General features: G+C 41.0%; 1 protein-coding gene across 2 annotated transcripts in view; it reads left to right on the top strand.

Annotated features, from left to right (window-relative positions):
* The window catches only part of BDKRB2 (bradykinin receptor B2), a 35,709-nt gene extending 22,141 nt beyond the window's left edge, over positions 1-13,568 (top strand). The window contains exons 2-3 of one of the 2 annotated variants that reach the window (XM_034770168.1): positions 7,455-7,538; positions 10,803-13,568. In XM_034770168.1, the coding sequence (XP_034626059.1) occupies positions 10,810-11,943 (1,134 nt within the window). In that variant the 5' untranslated portion in view covers positions 7,455-7,538; positions 10,803-10,809 and the 3' untranslated portion in view covers positions 11,944-13,568. The remainder of the gene's footprint in view (positions 1-7,454; positions 7,539-10,802) is intronic. The other variant, XM_034770167.1, reaches the window with a different exon arrangement.
* The last annotated feature ends 4,339 nt before the right edge of the window (positions 13,569-17,907 follow it).

Raw genomic sequence — 17,907 nt, 5'->3', positions numbered from 1 at the left:
TGTAGCCCTGCATGCCCCAAGTTCCCCGCCCACCCCCTATTCTCCACCTCACCCTACACCTCTCTCCTCTCCAGACCCCTATGGCTGCACACCTGCATGGCTCTCCTCATCAGGTGCATGGCCCTGGATGGGTTCCTGTGCAGCCGCACATCTTAGAGGGAACACAGCTGATGCCCCAAACCAGTGGTGGGGTCGATAATTAGCTTTCACCAAACCAGTAACAAATGTGAACTCCTGGATCACTAGAACAGCCTTACCATGGCATCACAGATAGACTGGAGAGACTAAGGGGACTATCTTGCCACCCAGACAAACTGGACTTAGTGATAAATTGTCACTTACACCAACAATCACACCATTTTCAGGTTGCTTCCAGTCCCAAGAGATCAGTCACTTACCCAAGATCAATTAGTACCCTAGATTTTACACCAAAGACACTTCCTGTAGACAATCCTGTAATAATCTAAAGGTTTATTAATTAGGAAAAAGTAATGAGAGTTATTTACAGGTTAAAGCAAGCAAGCACATACATACAAATGAGTTACCATCTAAATCCTAAGAATGACAGAGTTGTAGTGATCTGTCTATTCAAAGTGTCCTTCATGGCAGACCAGGAGGCAGCCCCTGGGAATCTCTGGCCCTAGAGAGTTCCAGCAGCCAAAAAGATGCAATTTCTTCTTAATGCCCTTCCCCCAGAGTTCAGGATAATGGGTCGAGTTCATGTGCACATCTCCTCTTCGTGGTGAGGGGGGAGCAATCAACAAAGTCTTTTGTCCTCTGATGTTCCTCAGTGGTTTGTCTGATGTCTATGGGCCTTCTTTTGTTGGTCAGGAGAGGATATCTCCTGTGGCAAACTAGTATTTCACACTTGGTAATGCTTCTCACCAGAGCAAACACTTTTACATTTACAAAGCAAACACTTAAACATTACCTTATAACATGGGATATACATATTAATGCATGTAGCAACATACCAGCATTTCATAAAGTCTAACACTAAAAACATTTTATAAGACTAATACCTACAGTATTTTGAGCAAAGCTAACAAACAGGTGACTTGGTCTGGTCTCCATTTATGAGGCTGTCAGGTCTTAGCTAATGCCTGCAGCGTGGGCAAGAGCTGGCCTCTGGCCTGCCAGCATAACAGTGGAATCTATGTACAAATAGAATCAGTGGAAGACAGTCTTTTCTGTGTATAATATTGCAGGATGAGTCACCCTTACTTAAACCAGCTTTTAACTAGGTTTCTTTTTACCATTCACTCTAATCACAACACTTCTGTCTAGTATATATAGTCTTCTTTCCACAGCTCAGATGGCCCCTCAATAAACATATTTGCTGCAGTTTTAATGTTTACGTAATGGAGCAAGTCTTCTAAATTAATAAATATTCTCCCGGGGAGATTCGACTATATTAGCCAGGCTCATGTTACATGAGAGATTCAAGGAGATGAACCCACAAACTGAGGTCATTTTCTATGGGAAATACACAATCACAATGAAAATATTCATTCTGCATACAGGCTGTGAGACCGGTAAATGCAGAAGGTTGATTAGGAAAACAGTTTCAGGGAGAAAGGCTATGTTGAGAAGCAAGAAATGGTATGCTAGCTTTTACTAATTGTTCCTCTTATTGACAAATCTAACAACAGCATATCAAGAGATGGATTGATACAGGCTATTCATAAGACTATTTCAGGAATCGTGACTCCACTAATTTAGTCACAGGGGTTCTTTTACATACCTTACAGAAACCAGGATTAAGACCAAGCAAAATCATCACAGCCATTAAAGAAAAGAAAAGAAAACATTAAACAAAACACAAATGATAAACTGGTTACTTCCCGTACAATCTCTTCTGCATGTCTCTCTGTGAAGAGCCTTTAACAGAAATTACACACTTGAGAGTGAACTGCTTCTGGGGGCACTTTTCTCCTGGTAAATTAAAACCAAAGTATACGGTTTCCCAAAATTATTATGAATCCATTATTTAGTATATCCTTAGATCATTAAGAATGTTGATAGACGGGAAAAACAATTTATTCCAGGGCAGGTAGATCTGTTAATTATTAATAAATAACCAGCCAATTTATCGTTGGGTAAAGTAAGCAATCTTAAGTACGTCCTATGAAATTTAAAAAAAATATTTTAGAAGAAGCCATTTAAGGAGCTGTTTTGAGATAGGTCAGTTAACCAATATTAAGAATCTTAAATCCAATTAAATCCCACTATTTCTCTGTTTAGCAATGTTTAGCCCCTGTCTAGTCTTCAGGAATACATGGGCTAACCACTTTGTGATTATCAGGAGAAACTTAATATTTTAAGTTACAACCACATTTCAATAGCCCAATAGAATTATACAAGTTTCAATGTAATCCCTTATCACTGTCTTAATTAACTTTCTCTCACCAACCCACATTGAAGTTTTGGGGAGATTTTTTTTGGATTGGTTTCTTCTGGAGTCTCCTCTGTTTTCTTACCTATGTGTAGCAACTTGCTTGTAGAGATGGACTGGAAGATTGTGGAGTGCTTGCTGTCTAAGCAGGGTAGCAGAGGCTTGTGTGTGAAAGGTGCTCACTTCAGAGGTTTTTTTTTGCTCTCTTCCTTCCTATTTCCATGAAATTATGAAAATGCTCCTCTTTCAGGCCTGTTTAGATTCAAAGTTGGTTGCTGTCACTCTTTCATTGGCTTAATGTCTTCTGTGTTGGCTTAGGTGACACCTGCAGCTCCTGAATATGCAGTCGGCCTGATCAAGACACAACGGTTCTTTAGAATCATAGAATCATAGAATATCAGAGTTGGAAGGGACCTCAAGAGGTCATCTAGTCCAACCCCCTGCTCAAAGCAGGACCAATTCCCAGCTAAATCATCCCAGCCAGGGCTTTGTCAAGCCGGGCCTTAAAAACCTCCAAGGAAGGAGACTCCACCACCTCCCTAGGTAATGCATTCCAGTGTTTCACCACCCTCCTAGTGAAATAGTTTTTCCTGATATCCAACCTGGACCTCCCCCACTGCAACTTGAGACCATTGCTCCTTGTTCTGTCATCTGCCCCCACTGAGAACAGCCGAGCTCCATCCTCTTTGGAACCCCCCTTCAGGTAGTTGAAGGCTGCTATCAAATCCCCCCTCATTCTTCTCTTCTGGAGACTAAACAATCCCAGTTCCCTCAGCCTCTCCTCATAAGTCATGTGCTCCAGACCCCTAATCATTTTTGTTGCCCTCCGCTGGACTCTTTCTAATTTTTCCACATCCTTCTTGTAGTGTGGGGCCCAAAACTGGACACAGTATTCCAGATGAGGCCTCACCAATGTCGAATAAAGGGGAACGATCACGTTCCTCGATCTGCTGGCAATGCCCCTACTTATACAGCCCAAAATGCCGTTAGCCTTCTTGGCAACCAGAGCACACTGTTGACTCATATCCAGCTTCTCGTCCACTGTGACCCCTAGGTCCTTTTCTGCAGAACTGCTGCCTAGCCATTCGGTCCCTAGTCTATAGCAGTGCATGGGATTCTTCCGTCCTAAGTGCAGGACTCTGCACTTGTCCTTGTTGAACCTCATCAGGTTTTTTTTTTGGCCCAATCCTCTAATTTGAAGAAATCAATGGACCAAGTTGACACTTTGTTATCTCTAGTGAAGTTATGTCAGTGCTGAATTTGGACCAATGTCTTAAAGAGATGTCAGTGATTCCTTCACTGGTCTCAATACTAAGAGGTCATAGAATGCAATAATTTACACACAAACAAGATCACTTGGCCATTGTTTTCTTAAGTGAACAAAGCTGGAAGAGCAGTAGTAGTAATAACAGTTAAGTTTCAGTGTTTCCTATTCAAAAATGTGTTCTTGTGTGTCTTTGCCCCATGAGAGCAGGTCAGCACCTCCAAAAGCCACAGACATGGCCACTTTTCACTGTGGAACAAAATATTTCTAAAGTATATTTAAAAGCTACCACCTTGCAATGAGATATATGTTAGCAGACTCCCGTGCTGTCCTAGAACCCCACTGACTTCACTGCATGGGCAAAGAGGACTACCTGCATGAGCTGCATTGCAGGACTAGGTTCTAAATAGGTAAAGAATGTTATGAGCTTTCACAGCGGAAGGTGTGTTCTCCTTTGTACTTTTTTTATTATGTGTGGTACAGTAGTGCTTAGTAACCTCTCAGTCATGGGTTAGGGTATCATTGTGTGTTAGGCTCTATACAAACACAGAAATTTATTTATCAATTGCCATTACTTCTCAATGGACCCAAGTCTGAGATCATAGCAATTTAGCTGTGACATACCTAGTTAGTGCAAGCCAGCATTGTCAAGCAATGGACATTTTTACTTTAAAAATACAGTCTCTTCCTTCTTTAATTATGGGTGAGGGGGGGATGGAAGTTATTCATACTTGCACAGGCAGCATGTAGAAGAGTGACTTTCTGGCCAACAGACCTCCACATGGCGGGGCATGGCACAGCAGGCTCTCTGCACCCGGTGTCCTTGCCAACAGCCACTTTGGCCCTCTACGGTCCGCTTTGTTTGGTGACAGCCCTCCAGCCAGATCACCTTAAAGTCTTACTCTTCGGAGGATATTAGTGTCCCACAGAACTCTAATTATTAACAAAGCATCTTATTCCCATCCAGGGCTCCTCTGCAGTTCCACTTTTCTCACAAAGCAGCAGACTCCTAGGCTTCCTCCCTGTATCTCCCAACAGGGCACAGAAAACCCCAAACAAACCAAACTAAGGCTATCTCCACCAAGTCCAACTTGAGCTTTTAGTCCTACCAGGATCTCCCCAGCTCCCTGCTCCAGATCCAGAACACCAACTACCTGGGCTCCTTTTCACAGGGCCTACCAGTGGGGCTAGCTCCTCTCCTACAGTTTCCCCATAAGTCCTTTCCTAGAGTGAAGGGAAACTCCAACCTACTCTCCTCCTAGGCCTCTCCTGTAGCTTTCACTTCCTTCCTTTATGTAGACGACTTAGCTTTGCCTCAGCTAGGTCTGATAACAAATCAAGCCTAACACACCCTCCAGATGGAGCAAAAGGGGTTAATTAAGCTCTCAGACTTCTGTTAACCCTTTGTTCACCTCGGTGGTGTTTACACTCCACCACATGGCATCAAAGGCAAGGAATATCTATCTATTGCTTGAGTCAGGGAAGCCTGTGGTGATGCAGTTCAGCCCTAAATCTCCAGCTGACGTAAGCAAACAGCCATTTCCGGATATGCATCTATTTTACAAAATCAGAGAAACCCTAGGAGACTAGAGACCTTAAGCGCTCTAGAAATAGTGCATTGTGTTCAACAATTAAATTCCAGTAGTTCCTCAGTCTGAAATTTGAAGAGTGACTTCAGAGCAAAGAAAGCAATTACTGTTAATGCCTGCCTGTCCTTGTGAGAGATGAGCTACACAGAGAACTGTGCAAAAAAATCTGCAGCACAGCAGAGGCGAGATGAACATCAGATTCTCTGAGTCAAATCCTGAGCTGTTTGCCAGGTTACTTCAGCTGAGGTTCCCTAGCCATTTATATTTACTTGTGATAGTTTTCTAGCATTGGACAGTGTTTAAACAAAGAAATGAAACCAACCCATCCTTGGAAAGGCACTGTCTTGGCTTTTAGCCTTTCTGTATCCTGCCTGGTCAATATTTACACCCTGCGTGTAAACATGTAACTATTATTTATTGTTACATAATTTATGATAAATAAGCTAATGGTCGTGTGATGTCACTGTAAATGTTTGAAAACCATGGCTTAAGGACACTTACCATTTCCACAGCTGTGTAAACCATGGATCATTCAGTAAATGCATGATATAAACAAGTGGTAAAATCAAATGAGTGCTCGTCTACACTGCAGAGAACATGTTGCATAACATTGCAGCATTTAAATATATTACCTAAGTTGATCTAAAAATCCTGGTTTATGCAGTATTCATAAATTACTCCCAAATCTATACCAATATTTGATTCTTACAAAGTGCTATTCATCTCCAAAGCTTTATAACTAACATTGGGCCAGATTCTGGCTAACTGCTGCATGGATGCTCACAGATGGGAGGGGTAAGGTAGAACCAAGATGCTCCTCTATCTTTGGGCTCAATTCAGGGATTGGTCAGAATCCTCACCAGGAACTTAGACTCTGGTTGCTTCAGCCCTAGGTAACTCAAAGAGAGCACAGAAGCAGAGGCAGCTTGATGCAACCCCCACTGAGGTCAATGGGAGTCTTTCCATTGAGTTCAAAATGTGATAGACCAGGCTGAGGATGAGGGTTGGATCATGGTTCCACTCCACACAGGTAACAAAGCTGGTTGGTCACTGAGGGAAGTGTACTGCATTCCTTTCAAGCTTGTTGCAGCAAAGCTCAATGGTGACTGCCTGGGCATCTCTAGCAGAATTTTGGATGAATCAGCTAATACTGGATTCACAGGGGGATGTAGGCACCTTTCCCGTTAGTTGCCTAAAATTGACATTTAGGCTCGCTGGCATTCACAAAACCACCACTCTGTTGCTACCTAGCTCTGGAGGTACCTGAAGTCCCTGGGCACTTAAGTTTCCACCACTACATTCTCCATGGTGCCTAAATGTCTGTCAGTGGACATGCCACAAAGCCACCTAAGAGCAGCTTGACACCTAACTCATATCTAAGCTGCAGCTGGATTCACAAACTAGATGTTCCCCCACATATCTCACCTTTGGAGCCCTGTTGGGTAGGGGTGCTTGGAGGCTGTCTAAGAACATGCCTACCTGATCAGGACATATACAAAATATAGCTGATAGAGAAAATGGTGCCTATGGCCCAGTAACTAAAGCACTCAGTTAGAATCTAGAAGATCTGGGTTCAAATCCCCACTCTGCCTGATATATTGGGGGGGCAGAGCTTGGCTCTCTCAGTATTTCATGCAGGAAAGAAACCTGCCTCAAAGTAGCCTGTGGATTAGGGTTCTGAGGTGGGAGAAGATTTCACACATAGTATCTCCATTGTAACAGGCTACATCTCAACTGAACACAAAATGGAAGCTAGCTAACTCAAGCAGTATGAGGGGTCCAGTACACAGAAGACAAAATCATAGTCATTGCATAGGCTACAATGCCAATAATTTACTTTATTTTACAGAATGGTCTTTGTAAATGCTTCCCTTCTAAAAATGTAATCCCAAAGAGATGAGGTGAGGGAGAAATATCCTAAAACATGTACTCTCTCCTTATTGTGCTGCTATTCACTGTAAAATTAACATTCTGCAGTGGGGTAGGCTTCTTCTGCTAGTCATAATTATGAGGAGGAGGAATAAGAAATTGCCAAGCAATGTCACAACCTTTATGAACTTTCTTTGAATCGCAAATGAATGCCTTTTAAATATGTGCATATGTCCAACCACAGAGCACAAAATAAAGGACTCTTATAATGCTCTTCACCAAGTCAGAACCTTTTATGTTACTAACATGAAGATAAACAGCTTCTGTTTAATTGCAGCATCCTACGGGACATCTGTTCAGGAATGACCAATTGATTGGTAGTCGTCCACCAGTCTGCCGAGTACATTTATGGCATAAATCTGTAAGTGCTACAGGAAGAGGGAGTAAAGCAAAGTTATTTGCAAAACATTAAATGGACTACCACATCCTCAGAGCTCTCAGATATTTAGCTTATTAGCACTGGTATCCTGATACAGGTGTCATATGAAACTAGGTGAGAAATTGCCACTGCCAACACTGAACTTTTGCTCAGTGACTTCAGCATTTTGCAGGAAGGCGCTGAATAGAGCAGGAGAGAGAAGTCTGGTGGGAGCCCTTTTGCTGGTATAGAGGAGTTTGCAGTGATGAGGTTGCTTAGAATGGTGGATGTCACGATCCTGGAGCCTTAACATTATACCTGTACTGCATAAAGGGAGTTCACACAAAGACATGATCCTGGCACCAAACAGCTTTTACAATATGAGACAATGAGCAACAAACTAAGGGTGGGGGGAGGAAAGGCTGCAATCAAAATAAGTACAATGTTACACATAAAACTCCTGGTATGAGTGTGTTTGGTTTTAAATTATAGGAAGTACATCAAAATTAATTGTACCAAACAGCTCCAAAAATCAAGGTGTTCCCAAGACCTTTGGCCACAGGGTAACTCACTGTGACATGCCACTAATTCTTCAGACAATAGTAAAATGGATAAGGGGCCAAAACCAGGCAGGAATTTGAAGAAAATGAGGGAGGTTGTTTGAATGGGTTCTGAGGAGGACAGAGAGCCGGTGATGATGTCAGAGGATGGGGATATGCTCCTGAGTTTAGATATGGGTATGAGAAGGTGTTATATTTTGCACAACATGAATTCTGGACAGTTGAGAACACTGCACTCACCATAAAACTTAATGGATACTGAACTTTATCTTGCTCATGGGGGATGGATACACAAATGACCATAGGGTGACCAGATGTCCCGATTTTATGGGACAGTCCTGATATTTGGGGCTTTTTCTTATATAGGCTCCTATTATTCCCCACCCCGGTCCCGATTTTTTACATTTGCTGTCTGGTCACCCTAAATGACCATGATATCTACTTGTCTGCTAAACTCTGTTCCTTTTAAAGTGTCATCTGCCCAGCTCCCTCTGTCTGTTTCATTCCCCTGTCCTGCCCCGCCCTATCTGACAACTATATTATAAACTCTCTGGGGCAGAGACTATCTTCTTTGTTACCTGCCTTTACAGCAACTTGTACAAAAGAATCCCGATCTTGATGAGGGTTCTAAGATACTACAGTAATAATAAATTAATGTCAGTTTTGTAGTGATCCTGCTTCCAGCAAGTATGTTTTATGTACATTTCCAGCTGTCAGCTAGAAAAGGCAGTAACCGGAGCATAGCTTATATTTGCAGATAGTTGAGCCCTTCAATGAGATCTATAGTTGTCCTTTTGCTGTCAAGTTACCAGCTGTATCAAGCAACTGCCTTGATTACAAATACATTTGAAACAGCTGCCAATAAAACTATAATAAAAGTTATGGCATTTTAAAGACTTGGCATAAGGCAAGTTCCATACCTGTCACTCAGTCTTGACAGCTACACTCAAACCCAGGAAGGGCATACTTACAGTTTAAAAATATCACAGTATGCTCTTGGCTGCATAAACAGGGGAATCTTTAGTAGGAGTAAAGAGGTTATTTTACATCTGTATTTGGTACTGGTGCAACCGCTGCTGGAAAATTGTGTCCAGCTCTGGTGTCCACTGTTCCAGAGCATGTTGAAAATATGGAGAGGGTTCAAACAAGAGCCATAAGAATGATTAAAGGATTAGAAAAGATGCCTTATAGTGATAGAGTCAAGGAGCTCACTCTATTTAGCTTAACAAAGAGAAGACTAAGGGGTGACTTGATTGCAGTCTATAACCTATGTGGGGAACAAATATTGGACATTGGGCTCTTCAGTCTGGCAGAGAAAGGTATAACATGATCCAATGGCTGGATGTTGGAAGCTAGGCAAATTCAGAATGGAAATAAGGCATACATTTTTCACAGTGAGGGTAATTAACTATTGGAACAATTTATCGAGGGTAGTGGTGGATTATTCATCACTGACCATTTTTAAATCTCAATAGGATGTTTGTTTAAAAGAATTTGGGGAAGTTCTATGGCCTGTGTTATGCAGGATGTCAGACAAGATGATCACAATGGTCCCTGCTAGCCTTGGAACCTATGACTATAACAGTAACAAGCAAGGGGCAGATTTTCAAAGGCCCAGAGTGGCAGCTAGACACTCAACTTCCAATTGAACTCATCAGAATTTAGGCACCTAACTGACATTAGTGCCTCTGAAGTGCTTCCCGTGAAACATGAAGGCATTCCAAGCTGTGCAATATTAACAACACAGGGCCACATTCTCAAAGAGATTATCACGTGGCATTAAAATTGTCCCACAGAAATCCTGGACAGGCCCGAACTTATGTGACAGACACCATCTTGGCCATCAGACCAGGAATTGAAACAGGGTCCTTCAGACTAAAAGCAGGACTCTCTTGCTGGGGCTGTAACACTCATACGCTCTGTGGATCAGGCAGGGTATTATAGATGCAAAAAATAGGCATGTGAATCCAGCCACTAGAAGGCAAGCAACCCAATTTGCTGGCAGATGCAGGTTTTGCACTCACAAATTTACCTGTCCAAAATTGCAGTTGCACATTAAGTGGTTGCTTTTGAAAATGTGCTTAGCTGCTGACAACATTCATTCCATCACTGTAGTCTAAAAACCATTAAAGAAAGAGGGGGAGAGGATCATCATGTCCTGTAGAAGCCAAATCACCACTTTTCAAGGAAGGATATAAAATAACAAGTGAGATGCCACAAGCACAACACCTGCACACCATAAAACTATCAAGAGAGAGAGCGAGAATATAAGTCTGTCCTATAGGAGACTACACTTAACCCTACAAAAAGATAAACCATGAAGAAAACCAACAGCCTGCGCAAGGTATCAAAAATGCTCTAGTTTATATTGCTAGAATTAATGATCCATAAAAACATTTTGTCCCAGCCTCAGTCATCCCAAACCACAGCCCCCGCCCCCCATCTGCCGCTGTTTCATCTCTTCTGTTTTCAGTCACTTGAACGAGGTCCACCTGGGATGCTCCTGTGGTTACTGTCTCAAAGCCTCTGCAGATATGCAGTATCTGTAAGAGGGTAAACCACATGCTATATACAATTAATTGTCAGTCTGTATTCTGTTAAAAGACATGCTCCTACGGAGTATAAACAGTCGATTTTACTTTATTTATCATGTCTTTAGCAGTGATGTGCAGTATACAATTATCTTATTTCACATTTTATTTTCCAGCAGAGAAATGGATTCCATCAGAGCAGAAAATATTTCCAGTGGTATGACTACCTGGAAGTTTGGAATCAATCAATCTTTTTCACACAACACATCAGAAAACAGCAGCAGCTCTACCTGCATTATTTTGGATGCATGGGATTGGTTATATACATTTCAGCCTATGTTCCTCTGGATCATTTTTGTCCTGGGTGTGATAGAGAATGGCTTTGTCCTCAGCGTTTTGTGTTTCCACAAGAGTCGCTGCACGGTGGCTGAAATTTACCTGGCAAACCTGGCAGTTGCCGACTTGATGTTAGTTTGCGGTTTACCTTTCTGGGCCATTAATATTGCTAATCAGTTTAAGTGGCCTTTTGGCACTTTCCTTTGCAAGGTTGTCAATGCAATCATTTACATGAACTTATATTCTAGCATTTATTTTTTGATGATGGTGAGCATCGATCGCTACCTGGCCCTGGTGAAAACCATGTCTCTTGGACGTATGCGACGAGGTACATGTGCCAAATGGAACTGCCTTGTCATCTGGGCGTCTGCATTGCTCATATGTTCTCCTGTTCTAGTGTTCAGGTCTGTCAGTTATGTGGAAGAAGCCAAGGGCAGAGCCTGCATTCTTCAGTATCCATCCACACACTGGACAACTGCAACACACATTTTGCTGAATACTGTGGGCTTTTTGATCCCACTCTGTGTAATTACCTATTGTACTATTCAAATAATCAAAGCCTTACGAGACAACAAAATACAAAGACTCACAGAAACCCAGACTGAGAAGAGAGCCACCATCTTGGTCCTTGCTGTCCTTTTGCTATTTATCATTTGCTGGCTTCCTTTCCAGGTCACCACATTCATTGACATACTAATTCAAGTACACATCATTTCTGACTGCATTACTAAAGATGTCAGTGAATTGGTGACCCAGGTAGCTACATACTGTGCTTATAGCAACAGCTGCCTTAACCCAGTATTGTATGTCATTGTAGGCAAGCAGTTCAGAAAGAAATCCAGGGAACTCTACAAATGCTGCCTGCCTAGGATGTTCAACAAATCAGAGTCCATCCAGATGGAGAATTCTTTGGATACTCTGAGAACGTCCATTTCGATTGAATGCCCAAAGAAAAAGTCTGCTTCTTCATTAGCACGATAGCACTGTTTTGCTTATTGCAAAGTTACAAGAAAACCTTTCAACATATCAGTGCGTAAACTGTCCTTAATATCCATTGATTATGGCACCCATTGTATGCACTGGCTGCATTCATGATGCATGAAAGTTTGGGGAGCCGATCTCAATACAAAACTCCATGATAGGCACCTACATCTACCAGCTAATGGACAACATTTTTCATGACTTAATCACATTTCATGATATATTTATATATTCATGGCTGAAGTATATTTGACACACTATCATTTTAAATATTTATATTGCTAATGAAGATAAGTGTCTGACATCAGAATATAGTTCTCTAAGTAAAGCCATGTTATAACAGCTATTGTCAGTATTATGAAGCTAACCACAGTACCCATACATTTGAAAGAATACATTTTTAATATAAGGAACATTTTTGAATGAGACTATAGTGAATGGAAGGTTTTATAGGATCATTAATCATAGAATATCAGGGTTAGACAGGACCTCAGGAGGTTATCTAGTCCAACCCCCTGCTCAAGGCAGGACCAATCCTCAGACAGATTTTTGCCCCAGATCCCTAAATGGCCCCCTCAAGGATTGAATTCACAACCCTGACTTTAGCAGGCCAATGCTCAAACCACTGAGCTATACCTCCCCCCCTTTCAATTTAAATTGATGTTTAGTGTCCACATTATTTTCCCCCTTTGGTCAATAAGATGTTCCAAATGCTCCAATCCAAAAATTGCTGTTTACATGATTGCCAGGTTATATCTTTTGGGGATTGCTCTGACTTTGATGGGGTGGAAAGGAATGGAGTGGAATCTTATATTCCCTAGAGTGGGACAATTTCTAGTCTTTTACATCTGTGTAACCCCCAACAACAAGGGTTGCACAGGTGTAACTGAGAGCACAATTTGAGTGAATGAATGTAGTTGACAATGTAGAAATGTAAACTGTTCAGGAGCAAAGACTTGTATTTTATACCTGTCTGTAAAGAGTAATTCACATATGTGATGCTGTATAATTAATACATGAGATTACAGATTAGACATACGTGGGGTATACTCATAAAAAAAGAAAAACAGACGTATAATGGAAAAAAACCACACAATAACTGCCTTTGAAATCAAACTGATGCTAGTGGAAGACCTGAATGATTAAGGAATGCATGAGCACATTATTTATCATGTAATATAGGCTATATCTGCACTGTAGAGTTAACTTAGCTACATGAGTTAACTCCTCATGAGTAAGCCTAGCTGAAGTGAAAGCAGCCACACTGCAAAATGAGTCTGGAGCTGCACAGAGTGATTGTGTTAGCAGCTGCTGAATTGTGCTAACACTGGAGATGAGAGTGCTCAGCGCTTTGCAGAACTGGGCTCTGGACATTAGAGTACAGTTGAAGTCAATTGATGACACTCAGCCTTTTTCAGTAAGTGCTCAACAGCTTGCAGGCTCAAGTCCTTATGCAGTAGCAAGTGTTATTTACTCATACAGTGGATTCACTCCAGTCCTGCTGGGAGCCAAAATGCATATTATGAAAACCATAAGTAGAGTGGCCCTAAATTACAATGAAAGCAGAGCAGGTTCAAAATTTTCTGATGGAAAGCTTTTCCCTCAGAATATGCCTTCTTTTTTTTTTTTTTTTTTTTTTTTTTTAAACACAAATGTAAAATGTGCTGTGGGAATATGTCAGTTCTGACAAAATTTCATTTAAAAAAAATTAAACTGTTTCAAGAATGGTGCAATGGAATATTTTCAATTTTTTATTTCTTAGCTTATTGTTTACAAATGTATTTTGTTTGATATTATATTAGAAACCATAATATAATAAAGTTAAAATCAGACTGAAATGTTTCAGTTTTATCAAAACAGAACTTTTTGACTGACTGAAAACAAATTGTTCTTGAAAATTTCATTTCACAGGAAATACTGAAATGTCAAAATTTCCCACGGGAAGGATATACCAAGTTTGGACTAGCTCTAAATGAAAGAATACTGAACGACACCCTAGCCTGACATCAAAATAGAAAGTTTTCTTCTCTGATTACCTTCCTAGATAAAAGCAGAAGCAGCATGGCAGGTTTGCAAGAGGAAGGATTTCCAGAGAAGTAAGATGAGGAATAATTTATGCAGAGGTGTGGAAAATTATTATTTTTAAAACAGGAAAAAAGCTACCCTTTTTTGAACCTTAAGAACTCTTTGGGATTGGGTTTGTTTCTGATAAAATAAGAACCTCCCTGAACCTTTGCCCAAAACTTGAACCATTTTGGCCATCTCTAATGATAAGAAAAAAAAATATTTCTGTTTTTTTTTAACATCCTCACTGATGTCACTAGAGACCACACAACTTTCTGCCATAAGCCTTTGGAAACCATTAGAGTCTATCATGTCAAAGCAGCTTTAGTGGGGTTGCTTAGAGAAAGTGAAGGCAGAATTTTGCCCATAATAACTGCAGAGCCCTATTATCATCTCAATAAGCTTATGTTTGTTGTCCACCAAGTTCCTGGAGAAAAATGTGGGCAGGATCAACACAGTTTTACTATTGGTCATATAAATAAAAGCCATGAACAGTACATAATGGGCACAGGACTGGGAGTTCTATTCTAGGCTCTTACACTATCTGTTTCAGCTCTTATATAGCCTCTGTTACCACAGTATTTGAGCACCTCACAAACTTTCATGTATGTATTCTCACAACCTTCTTGTGAGATAGTACTTCTCTGTCATCCCATTTTACAGATGGAGAACTGAGGCACAGAGATCAAGACTCACTTTTTATAGTTCTTTAGGTGTTGTTCTGCTCAGCATTGCAAGGCCTGAGTATCTTAGCCATCTAAATTACTTCAATGCTGGGCAGAACAACACCCAAAGATCTTTAAAATCTGGGCCTACATTACTTGTCCAGGGTCACTCAGGAGATCTGTAGCAAGAGCAGCAAATTCACTCTGGGTCTTCCAAGACGCAGGCTATCACACTAGCCACTGGGCTACCCTTCCTGTCTATACACCACTCACTCCTTGTGTGGTTTGGGGCCAATAACATAACCTCTCTCTTTCTGCTTCCACAGCTGTAAAATAAGGATAACATTTGTTTATTCTCTCATTGGGAAGTGGTTAATATTCATTAGTTAATGTTTGTAAGTCACTATATAAAAGTGCTAAGTATTATTATTTCTCATTTAAGTTCTCAACCATTACTGTACATTGACACATCGCTGTATGTGTATGGAAATCTAAGTAGGCTAAGAACTGTGTTTGAAATGATGTGTGTATGCAGGAAACTTTTTTTTACTGGGCATAGAATAAGTGATCAAATTGTCACAAGTGGATTTTGAAGAGGATCTTAATAAAGAACATAGTATTATCCATCATTTTGTTATACTGTAGCAATAATGTTATATGGAAGATCATAAAAGCTTCACAAGACCTTTATTAGGAAGGAATATCATTTCTAATGATTCGGGTATCGGTCTGAGACTTCTGGGATCTTTTCTCAGTTCTGCTACCTGAATTCTGTAAACTTTGGACAAGTAACTTAAACAAATAGATAAGTAGAGACTAAGAGGTTAACTTATGTCTCAGTTTACCAACTTGATAGGAATGTTCTGAGGTTCAGATAATGATTGTTAAGTGCTTTTAGATCCTCAGATGACATGAGCACTTTATAAGAAAGTCCTAATTCATTTTATCTGAGTGCCTGTATAAGCATAAGATATAAACAAATGTATTATACATATGCATCTTAGACGAAAGGCAATGGCCAGTTACATTATGAAACTGTATCCAAAGGAGTGCTCTTAACCCTTCACATCATACACTATAATGCAGAAGTTACTGGACATGATTCTTTCTAGTGCCCATGCCTTGTAAAGTCTTTATATCTGTGTGGAATACTACCCAATCACAATGCACTCGGCACAACTTTAAATGAGTACAGGAGGTGCAAAGCAGTAGATAAGTAGGCCCACTATGTGTGAATCTGTAGCATAGGCCCTACAGCTCAGTATAAGCTGCCTATTGATCAGTAGATGCCAATAGAATGTGTTGGTTCAACAATCTACCCTACACATAGGCTTTCTGTATATGCTCCCCAGGATTAATCTTTCATTGGAATCACTCTCCTCCTCTGAATGTGACACAAAAAATTCTAAAGGTTACAATAAAACTAATAGGAGACAGGAAACAATAATTCTTTGATCCAGTTTAGAAAATGAACAAAGAAATGTTTTTTCAGTCAGTAAAAGTTCAAACACAGCTGCAATGCGTAATGCTCAGTGCAAGTGCGCTGGCTGCTCTCAGACACAGATTCCTGGCCAAATGAGGCCAAAAAGACTCAAAAGCCATTTAAAACTCTGACATGTTATTATTCACATCTTACATTCTGAAAAATGACTGCACTTAGAAATGCCCCAGCATTAGTGAAGGGAAATATAGGAAAGTCCATGACTCTGGTTGTGCTACGCTTACCTTAGTGAGTCACGATGGCCAGAAAACAAGAATTCTGTTTCGCAAAAAAATGGCGATGTTTTGACGTTTGTTCTCATTCTGTAATGGTGAGTGCCATAACCACTGGACTATTGGTTATTCTGGACTCTTGCTCTCTCGGTGATCAAAACACTCCATCCTCAGAAATCTTCCTCATGAAAATTTAATCAAAACCAATATGTTTTGGCAAAAAGTCTTGTTTTTGATGAATCAGCATTTTCCAATGGAAAAGTTTCATTGAAAAATTCCAACCAGCTCTAATCATGAGAACTCACTGCACAGCCATGAATGACATAAAATCTTTCATAATATTTCCAACTGCTTCCCCAATAGCAAAGCATACTGGGAAGTGGGAATTCAGAGGGTATGTCTAGTCTGCTTCCGTGGTCCCCAGTCACAAACAAATACAGTCTATTTCTTTTCCACCACATGTATCTTTAATCCTCTGTTTTCAAACAGGGCAGGGCAGGGCATAGTACATGTATACAGGAGAAGCCACCTTCCACCCAGCTTCTCTCCTCCACCCAGCTCAACCTCTGAGCTCTCTGTTCCTCCCAAATATGTATCCTCCCAGTTACTAAACCAATTACTTCATTAACCCAACAGTTACCACCAAGGGTTAGTAATCCCCACTAGAAACAGGTTAATTGACTCCATTTGTGCCTGTAGCCTTCTCCGTGCTACAGCTAGCTCTCTGTCACAGGGTAACACATTGAATGTTTCCATTGAGGGAGAAAGGGGGTAAAGGGGGCTTGGTTTGCCACTCTTACCCATGCATAGGAAGATGAGGGACTTGTCCCACTGAAAGGGTAGGATCACTGAGCCCCACTGGGCTCCCTTTACACTGTACTGTTGTGACCAGCCTGCACTTTACCAGCACACATACAGGTAGGGACACACCCAGCTGCAGTTACATACACACAGGTTCTTTACACAGCCCCTGCATGGAAAGGCACAGCTAGGGCACCTCCCAGTCCCTAACGCATGGAGTGTAAACCCCAAATTATACCATCTTGTGCTGCACAGAGAACTGTACAGCGTAAGCTCATGAAATTTGCCCCCTCCCTCAATGTGGAGAAAGATATGCAACAGCTTTCTGCTGCAAGTTATGATTTCCATAGACACTGGCTTTAGACAAAGCAAAACACATTTATTAACTACAAAAGATAGATGTTAAGTGATGATAAGGGATAGCAAACAGATCAAAGCAGATTACCTAGCAAATAAACAAAACACACAAACTAAGCTTAATATACTGAAAAGATTGAATATGAGTAGCAAATTCTCACCCCAAATGATGATTCAAACAGGCTGCAGAGATTCTTAAGGGCCAAGCTTCAGTAATTTACAGGTTGGAATCCCCAGGTGTTTCATTCACAGGCTAAAAGTCCCTTTAGCCTGGGTCCAGCGCTTCCCCCAGTTCAGTCTTTGTTCCTCAGGTATTTTTAGGAGTCTCTTTGGGCAGGGAGTCAGTGAATAACCATGATGATGT

Source organism: Trachemys scripta, chromosome 4, assembly GCF_013100865.1.
Source record: "Trachemys scripta elegans isolate TJP31775 chromosome 4, CAS_Tse_1.0, whole genome shotgun sequence".
Lineage (NCBI taxonomy): Eukaryota > Metazoa > Chordata > Testudines > Emydidae > Trachemys > Trachemys scripta.
The sequence above is the reverse complement of the archived record's forward strand: the minus strand, read 5'-3'. Positions and strand labels throughout refer to the sequence as shown.